The 23929-nt window shown below is 39.8% G+C and overlaps 1 protein-coding gene across 1 annotated transcript; it reads right to left on the bottom strand.

Moving 5' to 3' along the window:
* Positions 1-15215: 15215 nt before the first annotated feature.
* Positions 15216-21184, bottom strand: LOC137276776 (CUB and sushi domain-containing protein 2-like). The gene is made up of 8 exons (XM_067808419.1): positions 21085-21184; positions 19642-19735; positions 19118-19248; positions 18296-18568; positions 17672-17756; positions 17251-17387; positions 16687-16857; positions 15216-15866 (listed from the first exon to the last, which is right to left on the bottom strand). The coding sequence occupies exons 1-8, from the start codon at positions 21137-21139 to the stop codon at positions 15403-15405; spliced, it is 1410 nt and encodes a 469-aa protein (XP_067664520.1). The 5' UTR covers positions 21140-21184; the 3' UTR covers positions 15216-15402.
* Positions 21185-23929: the final 2745 nt, after the last annotated feature.

Here is a 23929-nt window from a genome sequence, read left to right as displayed (position 1 = left end):
TGGCTTATATTGATGTCGAAACGATTTAAATTTAATGTCTCAGTCATTCAAGAGAACAACTTGTCGCAATTGTGGGACACATTTCCGCCGTCAATGAGATTTAAAGAATCTTGAGAATCTGCGTTTAAGAGCAGTGAGTGTTGCTGAGCAATCACGTTTCTACGAAAAGTCACTGTCTCATAGGATATCGGATCTTCGACGGAATAGACCAGTACAAATATATCTGCCTTGATGATGGAAACAATGCCCTCCAGGAGTGTCGAAAATGTCAAGGACGACTTGTCGACCATCCACGTCCATGTCTTTGGTGTAGCGTTCATGTACAGTTGGTCAGTAGTATTTCGGAGAGGTACCATTGATGAATTTGTTAATGATGTCACTCTTACCTACAGAAACAGCTCCCATCACAGCGAGTTTGAAAGTGTTGTCTGCCTCCGGATTTGAGGAGGAGAAAGTGGAAGACCCGCCTAAATATACAGGACGTGTAAATGGCACGAGAAATCTTGAGAGGCAGGACAACCTAGCGTATGTGCTACGAGTGAAATGTGCAGTTCCGACAGCAATTAACTGCTTTGAAATGAACGTCGGTGTAAGTTCTGACCTGACGCTGACATCTTTGCTAAAGAAACGAAGTTATCAAAGGTATAAGTCTAACCATGTCCCTGATGTCACAGTCAGCAATTTTGTTAGCTGTTTACTTCTATTCACAGAAGAAACACAAATAAGAAATATACTAAACCATTTCGCCTATGAAGGTATCTCTTCAGCGCTTGTCATCCAGCATAGCAATTGCCAGCCGTGGACGTGTGTATTTATGTCCTGCCTTCTGTAAAATTTTTGTGTTCTACAAAATGTACAAATGTATAATTGGTGTAGAGAATGTTAAGGGAACTGGAAAATGGTATTAAATGTTAAGATTGATTAATATGCATGCACGTTTAACGGGAAGGAAAAGTTGAACATTAAAACACACACACATATTTGCACACACAGGTGGGCACACGCACACGCATGCACCATGTTTGATAAGCTTCTATGATAGAAATAGCATGACCTGATTTTGAAGACCACTGTGACTAGAGTTGGTGAGTGAGCTCCTCTCAGCAATATTTCAGCTATATTGCTGATGTCTGTAAATAATGGAGTCTGAAAAAACAGGCCAATGATCAACAGCATGAACATCGATCGGCGCAACTGGAAACCGATGGCATGTATCAACCAAGTCAACGAGCCTGACCACCCGATCCCGATAGTAAGCATCAAGCTGTGGCAAGCGTGGTTTGCTGAAGATCTATATTCTACCCCAGATTTTCATGGCCCACTCTAACTAGAAAAGCAGTGCGGTGTATGTATGTGTACACATCTGGTTGGGGTTGATCGCTGCATGGACACCGCCTAGGATCACCTCAATTATCAGCATTGTAATTCAATAGGTTTTGCATGTTAGAATAATATATATTCCCCACAAATACCGGTAGCACGAAGGCTATTTTCCGTTAGTGACACATCGTGTTGACAGTGTTAATACTCATGTTTTGTTGTTTGTAGATGATTAAACAAGACATGTTACATTTACTGGATACAATGTCTTGTCTGATACCGTGGTGGCAAACAAGTGACGTGTCTTTCATGACGTAATGACGTCTAGGTGTACAGCAGTGTGACGTGGAAAGAAATGTAAAGCTTTCTTTTTGAACCCGAATGTAGTGAGACAATATCAAGATATTAGGTCAGTATCGACAAACTGACGACGGATAACATCTTTATTCACACCGTCACAGTCAAAGGTAGTTCAGTTATACATTACTTCAACATGACAAGGTTTTCAGTTTATATTTAGTTACATGGGTAACATCTTCGTACATGCTGTGAATCCTCGTATCCCCTTGATTTCCGGTCTGACTTGACATTCTAACAAGCCAACTGTCTTATCACTATGTAAACATTGCCCAACCCAGGGGTCTTGAGAAGTAGCGTTCTAAATAATGTTGTTATTCATGGTGTCTGAAGGAAGTTCTCAAGGAGTTGTATGTTCACCTGCTTTAGTGTGTGGATAATATGAAAGGCGGTCTTTAAGTGCTACATCGCATTTATTTACACTTTTGCAATGCATAGTTACAGTAAGCTTATTATATGGACACAAATGTGACATTTCACCAAGATGAAACTGTTAATGTAAATGTCATGTAATGTATATTTAACAACATATAATGAAGATTTGGTGTTACATTGTATGACGATTATTCGAATTTATCATGGTCTACTCAGTGAAGATATATTATTACATTTGTATAGGAAAAATGTTTGAGCAATATAGAATTTCAGTTACTTTATTAGATGCGTGACTGAAAGCTACATTTACCAAATTTAAGCCGAACCGAATTCATCTAACTCTTGGTCTTGGAGATATAGTATCACTCATGTCTTGAAGATACAGTATTGCGATTGTATGGGAAAAGTTTCATTATTTAGTGATGGAATGCTAAGACTACGTTTGATCATGCTGAAACTCGTGCTCAGCTCCAGGTGAAAGTAATAATGTACATGAGTGTAGGGGTACATAATTATTCTGTGTATGAAAGAACATTTATTGTACGAAACATACTACTTGGACATAATATGCATCCAGTCATGTTTGAACCATATACGTAATAAATAGAAAACAACAGAGACACACAATAGATTTTAAGAATATTAGACTCATGTAGCTGCGGCAAAAACAATACAAATCTGATAGTGGTTGTGTGGGGTGGGGGTGGGGGTGGGGGGTGGGGGCTTATCCAAACTGTGCCAAGACGGTGCCGAGCAGTAATTGCTGCCAGTGATGGCCATTAAAAGTACTCACTTTCACTGATCTTGTGGACTCTAGTGTAAAGAGACACAGCTATTGTCTTGGCAAACACTTTGTCTATAGCCGTGTGAACCACTTAACCATTGACATTACAGTGTCATGTAATAACTGTTCTTAAACTAAGCTATTTTAATATTTGTTTTATTAAACATTGTTTATACTACAGCCAGCGACACCCATTTAGCTATATGCGGCATATGACTTGTAAACATTGTTCAGGAAACACCTGTGGTCGATAGCATGAGCAAGTGAATGCAGTGGTATTAGTTAATATGATGTCAATAAGTATTTTTGAACTGCAAATAAAGGGCGTATTTGATATCACGGATGGCATCACATCAGTATCGGTTATAGTGCAAGTCCAAGTACGTTAATGAATAAGTACCTATATGGTATTCTGATGCATTGTAAAGTTCTTCCCTTATTTCAGGATTCAATAATTCATTGTTTTGTGACATTCGCAAAACAAACACATTCAATTAGAATTCTTTAAATTGTAATTTCAGGTGCACACAAATACATCTGTTTGTAATCCAGGCCGGTGAGTTTCCTTCCAACTTGGGTCACCTTTTCGCAAATATTCTGGTGGTGGAATGAGGGATGAGAAGACACTTTGGGGAAACATATTTTTCAACCAAATTAATTGAAAAAGACAATTGACCAGACAGTATCAAATATGCTTAGTGTTCTGAAAACATGGTTTGGGGTTAAAACATTGGTCTTTAGACTTGTTGAAGCTGATATACCTGTTGCATGCGGAAACCCCAAGCCAAGTGGAATATCCACAAATCAGGCATTGGAGTCCATCTTTGTACCGAGAAGGTTGTCGTACGTCACTGATTATCAGTTACGTTGCCCTTGACACTGCTGCTGTTCGAGAGCTGGTACTGAGGTAGGCCCTGGTAGGTCTTGACCTCGGGTTCGTTGTAGCTGTGAGGTATGGCACGCACGTTGTCAGGAGCTGAAACGTCCTTGCCGTCATTACAATGGTTGTCGTCGGTGGCCGATCTGTCTGCGACGTAAACGTTACCTTTGGGAAACATAGGATCATGTGGTTGGCAGAGAGACATGCACTCATTTTGGAACACGGGACGACCACTGGTGTGGGGTGAGTCAGAGTCTGCTGGTCCTTCCTTGTCGTTCCCTAGTGACTTAACTTGCCCACAAACAGTACTGGAGAACGTTGGCTTCGTTACCGAAACTACAGAATAACCAGCTTCACTGTGATGGGTGATTTGCGGGTTCTGGTAAGGAGACATGTTCTTTATACGATAGATTTTCCACCCAATTAGAGCAACTCCTACCGCCAAAATCAACAACACAACTCCGAAGACCGAGCCTACAATGGTCCCGGTTTGGCTTGAATGGGATGACGTCTGTGAAGCTGAAACAAGATACTATAATTATTATGATTTCTAAGGCAATTTTAGCTCCCCTTTTGAAAAAATGCCAGCATTTGTTAAAATATACATTTTAATGCAAAACATGGACGAGATTTTCTAAGTGTGTGCTTACTTTTTATGTTTGGCTGTTTTACTGTATCATGTGTAAACTCACAACCCCCCGTAAGAATGCTCAAACATGTTATTGTATACCATTTTGAACTCAAACAGTCACAGTGATACATTTGTTTGGGTATTGAAGCACCCATGCTGTCAGATACCTGGAATCCACGGATTTCTTGTTGTTGTGCCATCAGACCATCTATTTGGATATCTGTACGTCAGAGAGAAGATTGTGTTGCTTCCACTTGGGAGATTGGTAGCGTTGAAGCGTAGAGCCAGGCACGATGCTGTACGGAACGTGTTGTTCCTACCATCACACCAAGATCCTAAGTATTTGTAGTTGTTGCGCTGTTCACCTTTAGTTTCAAACGGAAAGTTAAATGTGGTAATAATTGCGCAAAAAGTCCATTTAAGTTTGAAAATATACCAACGATATCAAGTCTTTAAGTTAAGTATCCATAGTAATTGGACGAATACAGTTATTAGGCAAAAACGTGATGTAGTTATCAGACTAAAAACATTAATTAGACATATAGAGGAAATTGTCAAACAGATTAGGCAGTATATTCACAAATGTACACGAACCATGTACATCTAACACATGTAAAAGGCAACTGCTTGATTTTAAATACTAACACATGAGCATATTATTGCATGGAGTGATAACTTACAATCGTATACTTTGATGACTCCAAGCGGACAACTCAAGTTCGGATTGTTCTCAATTTCAACATAAACACCTCTATTCCAGCTTGACCAGATCCTCCATTCACGGGTCAATCTGGTTATTAAAAGTGTCATTACATGGCTGTTTCTGATGTTGAGTAAATACATAACGTCAAGACAAAGACTAATTCATCTGCCCAAACGGATTCTATTGAGGATGAATGCAAAAAAATGAGGTTAGCAAAACACTGCACACAGTAGTATTCCAGCTATATCGCCAGCTGGCCATATATATCGAGTCTGGACCAGACACACCAGTGATGTACAGCATGACCATAGATCTACACAAATAGGATACGGTGACAAGTATCAACCAAGACATCGAGTCTGACCACCCAATCCCGTTAGTCGCCTCTTACGACAAGCATAATCGCCTTTTGTGACAAGCATGGTTTGCTAAAGATCTACTCTACCCTGGATCTTCACGAGTCCAAAAGCATGAGGACACATATGAGCAGATAACTGAACATTATTACTGACACCGTAATTTGAGTACAAACATGACTAAGGGACATAACTGATTTCAATGCATTTGTGTTTTTAAGTAAATTAAAGCTTAACATTGCATATATCTTACTTAATTGCCAACATTCTTAAAACTGAACAAAATAATTCGAAATCACTGACATAGTACAACCCAATAATGCGACATGAGTATCTCTTTCTACTGTTTAGCCATTTAATTGGCAAGGAACAACTTGTTACATTTGTACTACGTCACAGCATGGAAACGAGAGATATAATTTCTGAAGAAAATTGGGAATTCAATATCAGTGATGCACATTACACCTAGTAGTAAAACCTTAGACTGTTTTGAAGACAAACAGTTGTTCTTCACGAATTTGCCTTAAGCCAACTGAAACCCAATTACTTCTTGGTGACATACCTCTCATAATGCGGGTACACTGTAAAGAACTCGTTCTTGGTTGCTGTTAAGGTCCTCGGAAAGGTCGTGGCATAAAGAACAGTGCGGCACAACCACCATACTACGTTTGTGAAGCAAACACACCGTATTTTATAAAATACAAAAAGAAAGTCAGGAAGAGAGTTTTCATGGATGTCCACGCTTCGGATTTTACCCTTGATCACTCATCTGATGAAAGAGTAAAGATATACTCCGAAACGTTGTGTTCCTCATAATAAAGAAACTCACATCCATGAAAATTCTCTTCCTTACGTCTATCATATAAATGTCTTTCAAAGAATAAAAAATAAAAATAATAAATCATTTTTGTTATTCGATTTGTTAACGATTGACGAATAATTGTCTGAATGTTCAGAAAAAGATTCAGTTTGATTCTTTTTACTATCTTTGATTGAAAGGTTTATTAAGATTTGAACTTCCAAACTTCCTGTAACGTCACTCTGATCTCAGGGGACACATTTTATTCATAATATCCATCAAATTTAACACAATCTCGCTTCCTCGGGCAGTTAGCTACATAACGTCCCTCTGACCAGTGAATAGCAAATGATGAAATTATATCCAAAGTACATCTTTGGTAGGTTTATAAGTTGGATATAACATGACCCGTGGGCACTATTGAAAAGTAAGCCCTCTTCCCTCTGGAAATGTTATATCCTTCAGTTATAAGCTGGCCAAATGAGTCAAGGCAGCACAAGTTTTGTGTGTGTTTTTTTCTCTATATTGCACTAGCCTCCAGACTTAAGGCAGTTTACCTTCGTATAAAAGATGATTGGTATGTACTAAAGATATGTCTTAGGATTTTTACATACCGTCCTTAGAAGAAGGTGGATGATTTGTCTGGTTGTGGACCTGTGGAATAAAATCACAAGGTTGGATATCGACCGTTCGCCTTAAAACTGCGTGGTAGTCGATAGTAAAAGAACCATTGGTAACACTGCTGGCGTTGTACCAGATCGTCAAACTGCTCCCCAATGACCGGAAGGAGGGTGTAGAGTTCTCGCACCATGACGTTAGCAGGTGAGGTCCTAATAGAGAAACACAATGTGATGTTGATCATACGATGTCCATGGACGGTATTATTTATAAGGTTGAACTCAAGTATTTGTCCATCTGCATTTCAATGACTTTCAACAAGGAATAATCGGTTAAAGTCAGCCGCCATAAAGTTGGAATACTGCTCAGTTAACAATAACATGATATATATTACTCAACGAAAAAGAAAGACACCGTCGGTATTTTCTATGTTAAAATTATGAAATGTGTGTTTAATCAGTACGTCGCGTTTCATCAGTATGGTGACCGTTCCCTCCAACCATGTCCAAGTTTGAATCCATTGCCATTGACACCCCGGTTGCCATGGCATAACCAACTCTGTGTTTCTCAATAAAGGTAATAAAACATGAATGTAAGGGGATTTGTGGCAATATAAGGGTATTGCAGGACAATGTGATGTGTCCCACTGGACCGTATGAAGGCTTTGGCATTGGCCAATCACCAAATCTGAACCAAACTGAAAGTTTGTGGGACGAACTGGATCGTCATGTGAGGCAACGTGAGCCTCAGCCGCAGACCTTAGCTGCTTTGCTTCTGAAGAATACTGGAACACTCCCACACAGTTCTTCCGGAATCTGGTCGAATTTATAGGATTGCAATTGGTGCCAATGGTGGTCACACAAGGTATTGATTGCTCTGTGACTTTGAACTTCTTGCAAATCTCATTCGTCACGTCCCATCTTTACATTCGCTGGACAATACATGTTCAATAGTGTTCCCTCTATCACCTTCACCACTCATACGTACATGCATAAATATAGGACCATTTTAAACTAAGCGTTAAAACATAATCTATTCACGTACCTTCGAAAACTTGGATCCCATGACTAAAGCAAGGCGAAGGCAACGACGATCCACGAACTGATACCTGCACTTCGTTCTCTTTACTTGTCACAAGTGCTACGCTACACAATCTGTGACAGAAATTATAAAGTTTTGTCACAGCAGCAGCAGCAGCAGTATCCGTAACAGTAGTAGGAGTTGCTAAAGCAGTAGTAGAGGCTGCAGCAGTGGGAGCATTTGATCCGTTTACCAGGGTAATATGTAACTTTGAATAACAACATCAGAAATGTCGTCATTAAGTTGAGTAGTAGTAGTAGTAGTAGTAGTAGTAGTAGTAGTAGTAGTAGTAGTAGTAGTAGTAGTAGTAGTGGTGGTGGTGGTAGTGGTAGTGGTAGCAGTAGTAGGAGGAGGAGGAGTAGGAGGAGGAGGAGGAGGTTATAATTGTGTAGCCCCCTTGAAAGGATTAATTTTTTTTGTTTGGTGAAGCATTAGTTTATGTTAACCATGTGTAAACGTCCCCAGCCCACAAAATACTGAGCAGAATATCAAAATACTTTTTGGGGGATCATAAATATTTATGAAAATGTTTTTAATGTATTTTTGTGTTCGGTTGTCTCAACAAAACATATTCAGCCAAATGCTCATGAATATGTTCCACGTATAAAACGTATGGGAATAAATTCTGAAACAGAATTGTTACCTTTTGCTTTGTCCATAGGCCGGTATATCGTGGATGGAGGTGATGTTTGCATCCACTTTTAGTGTTCGAGATTCGTGATAAGCGTAAAACACTGACTCACAACTGTGGATGGGCTCAACTGTACGAACATGAATAAGTCACCATTATTGTTAATGAAGCATACAAGGAACATGCAAATCAAACAAAGATTACCGTTTCAAGAATTTTAGCAAATTCTTACTATAGACAGTATCAAATCCTGATTTGGAATATATGAACCTTCATGCCTGTAGCTCTTGGCAAATATGCATGGTTTAGCACAAAATACATCACAATACGTTGGGAGAGATACATGAGCGAACAACTGCAGTAAAGATTGTGTGGCTTCTCCCAGGTGCAAAGTAAGCATGCTATAGGCATATATACAAGTACGAGATAGTGCTTGTGCAGCATTAATTGGGGTGTGGGTAAACTCCTCCTTGTGTCTTTCCCATTAAGGTAGAGAGGTTTGTGGACTTCTTGATTATGATGAACATAACGTTTTGGAGCATATCATTATTCCTTCGTTATGCTGTCATTCCACCTGATGAAGTGGTACAGGTTGTTCAGCTTGACCTGGTCAAGTCAGTACTAATGCATGCGTGTCACAACTGGTTGGGTCTATTATTGTGAAGTGGTGCGTCTTTGTCAGATAATTGTTAACATGTCCGAAAAGCCGAGATTTTTTCGGCTTTTGACATCTCAGTGTCGAGAAATCGTCAGCAGTGCGCTAACCTTCTTTAAACAATTAGCTGCAGATGGTTTAATGTTCCTAATCGGGCTTTTAGGCAGCGAGCAGCCGTTTGTGCCGTTTGACTTCCCGGGTCGTGCATATGTAGAGTAGCTCAGGTCAAGCTGAACAACCTGTAAGGATATACACCGAAACGTTGTGTTCCTCATAATACACAAGCTGGCATCCCCAAAACTCTGGCTCTATTGTGTATCGCTTCTAAATGCCACCCAAAGACCTCATCCGTCGCCACACGTATCCGCTGAACAAACTTTTCAACCCTGTATATGCCAATGTAGAAGGGGCGTTCATCCCGACCTGCTTAGAATTATCATATCTTGCTGAAAGTTTACCTATGTGGTTTTATATGAAGCTATTGGTCAAGTAATAACTTACAGCACTAAACTCATATTGGTTCCTCCTTTACAAGCGCTAGATTGGAGTACAGTGTCACTATGGAGCCAGTCGAGTATCCAGCAGTGATCAGAAATTTAGATTTGAAAGTTTGCACGCCTAAAGCGACCTTCGATGAAATGAAATAAATATAAGGGCATGATACCCAATCATATGATGTTTCAAAACACTGGCATCGCTAGTGTGGCTGAACAAAAGTTCAAACGGTTCCCATTCTTGGGCGCCCCACATTCCACACACACCGTATTTTCCTAGGCCTCCAGAGTTACATAAAACGATGGGGAAAGTGTGTGAATCTCACTTCGGGTGTCACCGCTGGATGCTGCTGGAATACTGCTAACAGTGGCTCAAAGCCATACTCGCTCTCTCACTCTCTGGACTTCAAATTTTGTCACGGGTAGACGAAATATCAATATCTCTTGGAAAATATCTGGCTTGTCATGAATAATAGAAGCAATTTTCCCACAAACACCTGTTTCAAAGCCGATTTCACAACAGTCTGATCAAGAAGCCAGTTTGCCAAATGAGTTACAAATCTCTTTAAAAATGCTGTTATTTGTAGAAGTTTTTATATCATCCTTTTTATTTTTCAATCGCTTGGTTGTTCTACAAAATCGTTTATGTCCAATTTAGCTGTTTCATACACTTCCTTTAACTTCTCATTTTCCGAATTACGCTTGGATTTTCAAACATTCTTCTGAACACAGACTTTGCTTCTTTACATTGCACATCTCCTTTTAAGTGTGGTTTGCCCTTTTCCACCAAGCTCCTGTTTGCCTCGCATATCTCTTCCAGCCAGGGTTAAGATATGATCAAACAGACGTTACTGGAACGTATGTACCGGATGCTGTTAGAAGACATTGGGTAATGTATTAGTTCTATGCTTCAATACAGTCACTCGCACATAAATAGTTATCAGGGGTAAAATACAGCAGTATGACGTAACTGCATACTAGACTATCACAGGTGATGTTTAAATATGTAGTACATTGCCATAAAATATATCATCATGTGTAGCAGTACAATATAAAAGCAGACTATAGATTAACAAGCATCTAAAGGTAGATCGCCATTACAGAGACCACAAGGAGTTTCAGTACGTTTGGTACTTGTAATGACCCCAACAGGATTTACATCATCCCACTAAAACAGCACTCGTTACACAAACCACTATGCTACTCTATCAACATAAGCCACACCCCGTCTAATTGGATAAGGTAAGTATAAAAGTCGTTAGCTATTTTGGTAATATACCACGTTCCGCACTATGTGACTACAGCTATAATTTGTATTTAGATGCATTTAGAGTTATTTACAGTCTTCAAAGCAGTCAATAAGGGTTAGAGTTATATCTAGTTAGCCTGTAAATAGTTGACAAGGAAAACTAATGACTGAAGGTGAGTTACGAACCACGCCATTTCGGTGAGATGGCAGGAAGATGGCATGAGATCAGGGAGGACCGGACCTTGGCAACCCAATCGTTAGCTGTGCTCTGTATGTTCTGCCTATACGGATGAGGAACAGATTTAGAATGTCCGCGCTCTGACCCCTTTTTTCAGAAAACCCAACGTACACAGGAAATCCTAAATGTACCTGGACCAAATGAAAATCCAAACCAAGCATTTTGCTTCTGACCATGTCATACCTACATGAGACTGCCAAAATATGAAATTTCAAACATACCTTTGAGCGCACAGATCAATAAGAGATGGAAAAGCAGTAAGAGTCGCATCTCTGTTGTCCTTGTCTCTGCTTTCCCCTCAATCAACCAACTCAGTGGGGTTCCTTTTCAATTAAAAGTGCTTTTTGTTACTGTCAAATATATATATTTGTGTTAGTCTAAGTGTTAGTCTAGTCAAGTGATAAGGGAACAGACTTTTGATTTACAAGAGCAGTGTAGAGTGGGGAGACAAGGAGCGGTTTGGGTAACAGCAGTGGTACTCGTGCAGTAACAGTTGTTATCTACCACTGATATGGAAAGGTGACACACACTATAACATTGTTACTCAGCATATGCTTCTGATTACCATGCACTGTATGTTCATTCTAAAAAGTGACTCATAGATCATGGCCGTACTCATCCTGACCCACGTAGTGTTTAAAGGAAATGATAATGTAATAAAATATACAGTATAATTAGTCACCTTACTGCTGTCGTGACTCGCGTCAATGTTTTGGAATTTCGACCCCATTGTTTCCAAATCCAATACATGCACATTCGATGAGACATATTTCCCATTTGGTAGGACGTGTGAATTCCACTCACGCATGATGACACGAGGATTGACCCGCTGTCGATTCCTAATCACTTTGCTCTAAACATCCGAATGGTGTCTGGTACATTAGGTACAGGATGGTCACCTGTGTGAGTAATGATAGTCTCGTACTGATCATGTGATATTTCATTGCAAATAAACAGCATTATCGTCTTACGACCTGCTTTTGAAACGCTAATTCACAAATAACAAAGGCGTGGTTTGGGAATAATGGGCATAGTTTATCCCTGAATATAAACTATATACCCCCAGCAACTGCTCACAACCCTAACTCAACCCTTAATCCCCTAGGAGAGCCGCAAACTCACCTCCGCCAATGGCAATGAGAGCATATGAGTGCTTGGGCCACCACACAGACACCCATTTCTCTTGGCCAAGACCCAGTACACATCACTTAGGCTCCGAGGGCCACCACATCGCACAAATCCCACCCCTGGCAGTATGATGTGAGCGGGGAGCACAATCACATACCCTACCTATTACTAGAACTAGTAGGTATTGTGAGCATCTGCCGAGAGAATACCGCCACAGATTTAAATCTTACCCATCCATCAAGGTTATAGTAAACCTTACAGGCCATTTACCCGCGGCCCACCTGTAACTGAAATACAAGCCAAACCCTCGTCCCTTAGCACCTGCTTTGTCTGTGTACATCTGAATTCTAGTGTTGTCATCCCATGGCCTGTTGGCAAATAATGTTACCCCACTGTGGTGTCTTCGTTTATGGCTTTTGTAATCCGGATCCCGTGTGTATTTTTGGATATACCTCTGGTAGCATCGATCAGCATCCGTGAGAATGGTCTACCAATTGGTATCACACGACAAATGAAGTTCAACACTCCAATCAAAGACTGCATGTCTTTGAGCTGTACTTTCCTGGCGCCAGCCTTGCCACCAAACAAAAAGTCATCAAGATAATGCAATAGCTGTCCTCTATCCAGTCTGTCTTGTAGTTGTTACTCATTCAAGAAATCTTGCAGATCTTTCAAAAATAGCACAGTAATGTTGAAACAGTATATACTAGCTCTTTGGGACATATACCAAACATGTCATGATATGACATAAGTATAATGTGCTTCAGTAATTTCAGTGCATTTGTACTTTAAAAATAAGACTTATTTTCTGTTGTCGTTTACTTCTTGTTACCTTGCTTGGCGCTCGGTATCAAAGGGGAGACACGTATGAACTGGCAGTCAGTATATTGTGTCTTACTTAATACGTAATTAATTATTTGTGATAAAACTGTAAAAGGGTTCTTCTTATTATGGTGAGAAAATGCTGCAGCGAAAGGCGCAAGTAATAATTCCAGACACACGCACGCACGCGCACACATACACATACACACACACACACACACACACACACACACACACACACTCGGGTGGAACAGTTGTCTGCGAAACCATGCTTATTGTACAGAGCTTAAAATCAGCAGTACCATTACTCTTTGTTTCAGTGGTATCATGTATCCACATCCCTTTGATTCCTGTGTTGATTTCATGCAGGTGCCTGAATATTCATCAATTAACAAAATATGCTTGATTACAGTGGCTTTACTACAACTGTCATTTGTGTTGGACGATTGTGGAATATGCTGGTATATAATTTTAAAAGATGATTATACTACTTACCAATGAAACGCCCCTATAGTTATCTGGGTTGTGGATATCCCCCTTTTGTAATGGAATCATTTTTGCTTTACTCCAAGCATCTGTAAAGCTGCCACTCTCAAATAGTTTATTACAAAATACGGCATGATATGCCGTCAAAAATGGCATTATGACCTTTTCAGAGTATTTTATCATTTCTCCTAGAATATTGTCAGCCAAAGCGATTTACCAGTTCTTAACCGATCATAAGAGATCTCTTTTCGCGCAGAGTCCTTTGCACGATCGCTGCTATGTGATAAGAATGTGTACACTGTGTAACGCCTGCTTCATCTCTCTCTTGCCATTATAATTCAGTAGATGAAGATTTGTAATAAAAGTGTTTAAATATGTATTCGTATTTGTATATACTATGCAGGTGTATGTATATATGCATGTAGATAAACCGCAATTTTTCAAAGGGCTGGCTATTTGGATATGTGTAAATAGATTGTTTCAATTTCATAAATGCTCACTTGTAATGGAAAATATTTGATGACGGTTGATGCATGCATATCATATGGCTTTGTCTCACAGTTTGCGGGATGAGGAATTAAACTCACTGAAGTGTTTGATGGTGATACATTCTAAAATAATCCGTTCCTGATAACTGACGTACATAGATCATGCTTCTGATACATATCGGTTCCCAGCTCCACGGTGACCTTCAGGAACATCAATTATAGCAAAATGTATGTTGTTGAAAGTGCAAATCCCACTATCGGCTTGTACCTGTAGCACATTTCTGGCATATATGCTTAGTAATTATGGCAGCTGACAGTAATTGTTTATGTTTGCTTGCTAATGTAACTTACATAGTGCTCACAATATAAGAGTGGCCATCATTGTCAGTTTGTCTCAGGTGGCCAGGGTAATTAGTCACGCGGCAATTTGCCAGGTGGTTTGGGATGGTACGGCCATCCCACATGGTACGGCCATCCCACACTGAATCCAGAATACAGCAAATTGACTTCTACTTTCTTTTCTATTTTCACCGCGGTAGCGTTTCGCCTTGAATGATGCAGCTGATCAATATTCGACTCTCTCGAATATTGTAGGCTTAACACGTATGTTTATGGGACATACTGTTTCTTGTAACACCAACGTTCAAGACATATCATTACTATTCCAATCCGTTTCCACATAGATAAAAATAGTATACCTTAATTTCAAAACATTTTCATAAAAATAACTTTTCCCCTGATTTTTTCAAGTGTGATGAATTTCAATGTCAATGATCGCAAATTGTTATGTTCGTTCGTGCACGATTGCATATCCACTGGTTTTTAGCCAATTAAACGTGTTCTAATTTATCTCAAAGGCAATAATGATTGCCTTTATATGTGTCATTTGTCAGTCTAACGTATTTGAAAAATCCCACATTCTCACTGGAAATTACGAAACATGTTACATAAAGTATCTTCGCAGTATTGTTTTTCGACGATGCATGGGGAGTGAGTGAGCCAATTCCCACCCTCTGAACACGGCGAATCGACTGACCGTATGGTCCATTGTATTTGATGATGATCAGTCCACTATATGCCATACTCAGGACACCTTGTTTGATTCCATAAGATAGCACCGATTTCCCTTCAACAAACTTTATAAGTACAATAAATCGATGTTCATATTACGGTCTAACATACTTTAAAACGAATGGAACTGATAGTTATACATAATCTAAGACAACATATAGTATTTGAAATAGTCTTACGGCGTTCTACTTAATTCTGTTTCAGTCCTAACATTTGTTCAAAGTCTCCCCTTCCTTACTATGTTGTATTCGATGAGTGGATGGTGGGTAGGTCGCCATAGACGTTGGACATAGATTCTGTTCTCTCCGACGTCCACCTTTCTTCGTCTGAAATGACCTTGCCACAACCATCACCCGCAGGATCACTGAAGTCAGCTGATTTAGACACACCTCCTTTCTTGACCGCAGTTGCAGAGAGCATGTTCCCTGCAGTGCAACACTCTAGAGCCGAAAGAGTTGGCCGATAAACCGTCTCAGAAACTGTTGGCAGGTTAATGAATAAGTCTGACGATTTTCTCGTGGATTTAACTATTGCAGCATACACGGGGTCGGTCTCAACGTGTGGTTCGTACGTTGCCATTTTCTTCCTCTTGTACATTGTGCAGAAGATAACAACGGCTGTTATAACTATAAGAAGCACCACGACGCCAAACACTGTTCCAACCACGGTAGACAGGGACCTTGCTGAGGATTCTCCGGAAGCTGGTAATCAGAGAAAAAGAAGTTATTGGACAATGTGGTTTGGGTTGGGTTTTTTTGTTTTTGTTGTTGGTTTTTTTAGGCTGTACTCATTAATATTCTAGTTACATGGCGGCGGTCTGTAATTGTAAATGATCCAGTGTGGACCAGGCAGTGCAGTGACAGACTCCCAAGCATCGATCTCCTGGGATACGATGACAGGTGTCAACAATTCAGTGAGCATGATCATTCGATCACGTCTTTTGCCCTTAACGACGGCATGGTATACTGAAGATTAGATTAATTATGACACGACCTTTACGGGTCAGTTGGAGTGTGTTCATCCTGAATGGATGTGCACAGAAAAATAATACTTTTCAGAACCAAGTATCTTCCAACTTTCGTATCAGATATACCCTCTTTCCTATTGATTTATATAAAAATTGTGCGATTGGCGATTTGGTGCCTCATAATAGCCAAGTCAAGCCATGTACCATGTCGCAGGTTCGAGACAGCGTAATATAGTTTATCTTGAATTCAAACTAACGGTTATAGCGAACTCAGAGGACGACAGGTTTATGCTGGTTACAATCAAGGTTCGTTCTCCACTTTTCGATAAAAATATACAGTGTGTGGACGTCTGAAAACATGGGTGTGTTACATCCATCACTTTGTTGGAAGTATGTTTGTTATGAACTTCGATTACTTTCGAACCATATAGGGGGGCAGTCAGAAAGGAGGACAGATTTGAGAAAAACATACATTTAAATATAAGGAAATTCGTGATTACGAAGTCCATCTTCATATTACAACTGCCAATGACATATACAGAGAGAGTAGTTACCCAATAGAGGAAGCTGTGTCTTCTTTGTTGCCACGTAGATCACCTTGAAGTCACGGTCATTGCCGAATTTTCCCGAATAGTATTCGAGGTAGAGTTCCTGCCCTGAGCTGACCGCAGTAGCAATAGCTTGACCACACCATCTACCCAGCAATCGCGATGTAGATGGAGAACCTTTGCAACACAATAATCCTGTTTCATGTTCGATTAATTTTAGGGTTCTCTTGTCAATGAATACGACAGTTTATAATACCTTGCTTACCATCAGCAATTAATTACATCAGAGAGTAAGGTCAACACAAGTTGAGTAATATGTATGTAAGGAACCCAGAGAACTCATATTTAAGGACACATGTCATGAGAAATCGAGTCTGACATTAATCATAACGGAATACATCTCTTGAGCGACTAAATACCCCAGCGACTAAAATACCTCAGACTATAAACTAAAAGAGTGAACATGGTCTAATGCCAATTTTAGCAATATTTAGCTAAATATCCCCATGTGCTGTAAGTTTCCGCAATATGGAGAAAGAAATGTTTTTACACCACCTTGCCTGTGCTCACCATCAAACGCCTGAACATAGGCATCCTTGCACTGATGCGGACGGTCATCATCGTGGTCAGACACAATGTTAACGTGCACATTAAAATCAGAATTGTTCAACGCTTGTGTTGTGAGGCGCCAGCAACACTGGATGTTTCTACAAATAATCATAATCCGAAATCAAAATACCCTTTATACAAAATTGGAGAAGAAGTTACATAGGCTATGTATGTTTCTGAAATTGGCTTTTTGTTACATTTTCTTATGCATGCGGTTGTCATCTCGACAGATTAAAGCTAGTCTTTAAGGTAACGACGGGAAACGATACTTCTCTTTTTTCATGACCAGCTGGATAATATAGAAGGGCAGTGGACATACAGTCGGTAAGAGCAGGTAGACTTACATGTGCATACACCACCAATCAATGAATTCAATACGTACAGTTGCCCAGTAGGACAAGGAAGGACTTGTTCCTGTTCTGTGACAACGATAGGGATTGGGACAAGGCTACAAGTCCATGTCCGCACTGAAAACATAATGCTTTTAATATTTGACCACTGTAGAATATATTTAAGTTGTGTAATGATTGTGAAATGCGCCAGTTATTGTTTAATGTTGTTTCAGCTACATGACGGTTGTTTTAAGCAGCCGAAGCTAGACTGTCAATCAAGTGATTGATACGCTGGAAAATGATCCATGCCGTCGTGTACGATGACTGCTGTCAATCAATCTACATGGTCGTTGCGTTGCACGTCCTGCACTGTCTGCTGGATTCCCAACATGGCATAGGAGCATATTTCTGTCGAATCGACGTCAACAATCTACATCTAACGTAAATCGTCAAACAAACTAACAAACAAACACGCGAAAATTACACTAAAAGAACAAATTGGATTTAAATGTTAAAAAATAGAATCTTTGAACGGCTTTGTGCCGAATGAAAAATGGATTGGACAAAGGTCATTAACGTGAAGATTTATATCATTGCACTCATTATTGATTTCAACATATTTACTGGGCATGTTTTCTTTAAAGCTAGGCACTGTGGAAGCCGTTTGAACTTACCTTTGTTAGCAGGGGTTGTACCAACTGTTTGCATGGGAGGTGGATCGATGGCCGGTGGAGATCTCCATGCATTCTGGCGAGCACGGGCTGTCGGTAAAAGGGATCGCGTCTTCCCTGTGTTGTGTGGTATTTGCTTGTAACGGACAGAAAAACCATAATCATTGCTGATAATAATAGAGTTGAACTTAATACTGAGAGTCGAGCTTGAGGAACGGAACGTCGGTGTCTGCTGGCCGCACCAGGATCCAAGAAGGTTTCTCCATACATAAGTGCCTTCAATAAATCATTTGTAAATATTTTCGCATTTAAACATTACGTTTCTTATGATGTGATATATATAATACTGAAATCGTTTTAGAATATAGTTTCTGTTACTCATTTTGTTAATTAGTAATAACAATGTTTTCATCACCAAAGTAAACAGAGTTATAATGATACAATGCATAGAGACGTAGGAACAAGATTAGTACAGTTCATGTTATAACGGTTGGTGACTGCGTAAATGGACAATTGCCTTAACTCCTTTTAAACAATATTTGACTCTTATCATGGTGTAGCAACATCATGTCTGACGCATGTTACGCTTTGGCAACACCAATACTCTAGATGCTGCTGACAAACATGGAAACCGAATATGCGAATCCAAAACAATAACATAGTTCGGGTATGTACATGCTGTGGACAAAAAAAACCCCTGAATATTGAATTGCGTCTCGGTGGACAGCGGTGCCGCCCTTTCTCCTGGTGCACAGGTAATACTGCGGCGTTAAGAACCAGTTAAGGACATGGTGTATACACGATCACTTTCTGGAAACTGCATACCCTCAGTCACGCTTATGTTGTGAACAGAATCACATCTTGGAGGAAGTGATGATTCCATTACTTCCATCAGCACATTGTATCCAGGTCTGGCATATATCCTCCACTCGCAGGTACCACTGTTGGCTACAATACTAGCAAACATTGTCTTTATAAACACCAATTAATGTTCTGCACACCAATGAAGATCTCAATTCCTAACTACACGTACAACCGTTATTACCTACCACCAGAGGCAGCAATATTCCAGCCATCTTATGGTAGAAATTTACGTGTTTAGACGGACCGGTGATTAATAGCATGAGCACCTATCTGCACTGTGACTGACTCATAATAACACCTTGTGACATCCGTCCTCAGTAATCGTGTGATACGTCAAACAATGAATACCGACAGCTTCTTCCCCAAATGGATTATTTAAACACAAACCTCCTGTAACTCTAAATACAATCGTTTGTGGTACTGCATACATCTATTACCCATATTCAAATTTTTATGTCTTAAAATCATTCACCAGTACATCGTACCTGAGAAACAGCGGGCCATGGTGCGTTGAGAGTTTGTTGAACTTTGAAGAGGCAAACGCAACGGCATCACAATGCGACCAATGGACAGAACTAACTGTTGTACAACAGAACACAAGTTAATATGTTTGTAAGGGCCATTCATTCATAATTATGCACAGGCATATATGAATTCAACAGAACACCTACTATAAATCTCGGGGCATTCGAGACAACAAATGGGCAAGGCATTTTTTCTTTCTTTCTTTTTTTTTTTTTTTTTTTTTTTTTTAACTGAAAATACGACCGGGCGGCGTAATTGATGGAATATCTTATTTCAGTTAAACGGACGAATTACAAAAAAAATTGTTTATTCGCTCGGGCTGGATTTGTCCGAGAGGCATTATTACAAAATGTGAATGTGTGAAAGCAGTCCAAAATAACTACGGAATACCAACTGTGACGTGCCACACTTAGAAAGGACATTGCAGCTGTTGCATTTTGACACCGTCGCTACGTGTGTGCGCAAGCGGCAGTGGTCTAAACATGTCGTCATTGAAATTAGTCGTTTCAGTAAAAATTCGAGGACATTCCAGGGCAGCGGTCCAGATGGTCAAAGAAATGAACAAATGACAGGGAGGTCTGTGAATGTAAATCGTGTTAGATATTGGTACAATCCGTTTGGAATATCTGGATGAGTTTTATACAGGTAAAAAGTTTCAGATGTTTTCTAATTGGCAATCAATGCAAGATTAAAGGTATATGTTGTGTTAGGAATGAAAGTACATGAGGAAATGCCAATTTAATGGAAACAACATGACACCTCGCTCGTACTGTTGCCGGCCTGAGGACGCACATAGTGTCATTATTCATTATAACGAGTGAAACTATATTTAAGCTTATCAATAAATAAACAGTCATATATACTCTTTCAAAAGGACAATGATTGTAACTAATTTAACTGGTATTAAACCCCGTTAAACCCTATTAACCTCTGGAAATCATTCGCCAAATAACATTTCAAGCGTCCATCCCAGCCTTAGCAACATATGCTAATATATCTTTAATTCTGATTGAACAAGACGTCAAAGTTATGGTCAATAATTCGAGATTGATGTGAAATTTGAGATGGGACATAGTTTTGATGTCGAGTACTGGATCAGTTTAACCTTAACCTGACAAATTTCAGATGTATCGAAGGCTCGACATGTTTCGATTCCACAGCTTCTTGTACAGTACCTACACATCCATGGCAGTGTTAACAACGACGGGTTCCGCAAACTTCCAGTAGCTGCCGGGGATCATTCGTCAGTTAAGATATGCCAATATTCAGCAAATAGAAGTGCCAGATTTCACATACACGTGTATTGACGGGCTACTACGTTCCCATTTCTCAATAAGAACACAATTATGTTGACATCAACACACATAAAACATGATGTAATGAGGTTTCTGAAAAGAAGTTACCTGCACTTATGCAGAAACTCAACAGAAAAGCAAGGCAGCCCGTCGTCAGTGGCATTATGCACAACACCTACATTACCCGAGGACCACGTTGACAAACTGATTATCCGTCGTTGACGTGACGCTGTAAGAGCCTGTGTCTATTATAATGAATGTTTTATGATGAATGGTTTTCCGCCAGGTTCTCACTGCATAAAAACCAATGTTAATTGTGACGCATGTTTTACGAGAGTACAGTGTAAATGCCTTTGGCACTAAGAGCCTATTATTTCTTTGTGTAACAGAATATTAAAGTGATGCAGGGTGTACTTCAGTCTTTGTAATACGTACCGATGTCAACATATGGATCAATGACCCGGAAATACTGCATTGTTCACAAACATTTTCATGAAACATGTAACTCATGTGCGTCAACCAATCAAGTTATTTTACTAAGTATTCAGAGGAATTCTCGTGTCAGTAACGTACAAGGAGCAGCATTGTTTATCAAAACGCATCATTTTACATGACTATCACGTCACTGCTCTGAACGTAGATAATTCTTTAATGTCAACCTTTGAGGTAAATTGTCATCTGTCAGAGGGGGAAAATATATCATGTAATCTGCCTCCATTGTGATGAATGTCAAAATGATTAATGGGCAAACTTCAGCTGTTTTCGATAAGCTTTCAAGCATGGTTGTCACTTGGTATTAAAGCCTATCTTCATGTCATCTAGTTGAAGAGAAATTAGTTTTGGCACGACTTTAAAGCCACAAAAAGTGTTCTTAATCATAAATCCCCATTACAGGCCCTTGGTACGATTCCGACTAACTGGGTATGTTTATGGATCTGAAATAGTGACAATAACTCAAGTTAGTGTTCCCGAAAGGAAGAGCGTATACTGCCCCATATGTGGCACTGTGATTGTGATTGTGTTTCTGTGATTGATGCTACAATGTAAGTTGTATGAGTCGGGAAAGCAATACATCTTTGCAACTTCTTGTTGTGGAGTTCCTGTATACATAACATATCCATTTCATAAAAATATAAATAAAGAGACCCGTGAAGGTCCAGGGTAGAATAAGCCTTCGGCAACCCATGCTTACCATAAAAGGCTACTGCGCTTGTCGTAAGAGGCGACTAACGGGATTGGGTGATCACGGTCGCTGACTTGGTTGACACATGTCATTGGTTCCCCGTTGCGCAGACCGATGCTTATGCTGTTGATCACTGGCTTGTCTGGCCTAGACTCGATTATTTACATACCGCGGTCATATAGCTGGAATATTGCTGAGTGCAGCATCAAACTAAATTCACTCAAGTACTGTTTTAACATTACTTCGTGTGATTAGGCGGTGACATTATGCTGTTGCTGGAAGAAAACGTCTTTAGGGTTGATCTACTTCTTTAGTGTACAATAGCGACGTTTCGGTATAGTTACATACCGTCGTGTTTTCATTTCATGCTTGAAAACGGTACATGTATCTATACCGAAAGGTCACGATTGAACAATAAAGAAATTGTTCATCCATAAAGGCTTGTCATTTTATTTACTTATTACTTCTAGAATGCCTCTTAAACAGTTTATGCTGTTGTTGTTTTCTTCTTTCTTCCCTTCAGGGGTGGTGGCGTAGCCCAGTGGTTCGCATGTACGCTCGTCACGCCGATGACCCGGATTCGATTCTCTACATGGGTACAATGTGTGAAGCCGTGATATTGATGGAATATTGGTAAAAGCGGCGTAAAACTAAACTCACTCACTTTCTTCCCTGTACAAGCAGCTCGAAATGAATCGGGCAACGGTAAATTGTTCAGCTTGTCTTATCTTGAGCTGTCAGTACGAGTTATATCAATGCGACTTCCTAATCGATTTATAATCAATACAATCATTGCACTTCTCTCCGAATGAATATTTTCTTTGAACATCACACTTTTGTTTGATTCAAACGGCATCCGTCAATGAATCACCGGCCCCATTTTTTAAAGTCTTGAGGTATGATGAATTATGACAAGTGCAAACACGCAAGACATTATCGACATTAAAAGCTTTTCTTACACAACTGTGTGCAATAGGCGACAGTAAGACAGTAAGAGCTCCAACGTCTGGAACATCGGAAAACATCAGATAAGTTACATGATAATAATTATATTTAATAAATATGTTTCAGAAAATACAATTGAATACACGTCCATCAGATGGATGTAATAAAACCTTATATTGGTTAACTCAGATATATCACATTTGAGGTTGGACGTATATGAAATGATGCTGATTATTGGACGTCACAGGTCTCGTATATAAATAAGATATACGCACAACAACAAAACACGTTTGCTCTTCAGACTAAAGGTAGCAAGAAATACACATCACAAAACAATGACTTCTTGGACGAGTTATATGTAAATGTGAGGTTCACTACTGATATACCAGTATTAGATGAGCCACGACCTGACAAATGACCCGTTTTTGCATTTATGGGAAGGCTGTCTACAACATTCCATTTGAAAAATGTGTGAAACAGGTTGTCGCCTACAATTTGACAAATTCAGTTTCCTCGTGCGAATCGTGTCTGCGGGACACGTGTTAAACTGAAGAAGCATGAGTTCACGCCATGGTGAGTGTGTATTGCACGGGCTTAATCCCCGATCTGCCTCATTTACCTGTAGCAACCAAGTGTATTCGTCTACATTCCTTGCGCCGCCTACTTGTCACAAACACAGGCTCATCTTCTACGTGTCAAGCAGTGGGTCACGCTGTCTGCAAGTTGTATGCTTTTCTCATGGGTAATACGGCCTGATGTACGCCTCTTTGTCATCCTAGTCGGTAGACCCTATTACCTAAAGGAAGTTTACAACGTATTTATCTT

The sequence above is a fragment of the Haliotis asinina genome, chromosome 3, assembly GCF_037392515.1.
Source record: "Haliotis asinina isolate JCU_RB_2024 chromosome 3, JCU_Hal_asi_v2, whole genome shotgun sequence".
In the NCBI taxonomy this organism is placed as follows: domain Eukaryota; kingdom Metazoa; phylum Mollusca; class Gastropoda; order Lepetellida; family Haliotidae; genus Haliotis; species Haliotis asinina.
This window is presented reverse-complemented; position numbering and strand designations above follow the sequence as displayed.

Excerpts from the sequence above, each read along its gene's own strand:
- LOC137276776 (XM_067808419.1), bottom strand. The coding sequence starts at position 21,139 with ATGCCACTGACGACGGGCTGCCTTGCTTTTCTGTTGAGTTTCTGCATA. Across the intron at positions 17,757-18,295 it reads TACAACCCCTGCTAACAAAG|TGCGGACATGGACTTGTAGC; the intron begins GTAAGTTCAAAC and ends TTATGTTTTCAG. Across the intron at positions 16,858-17,250 it reads CTATGTTCAGGCGTTTGATG|GTTCTCCATCTACATCGCGA; the intron begins GTGAGCACAGGC and ends TGTGTTGCAAAG.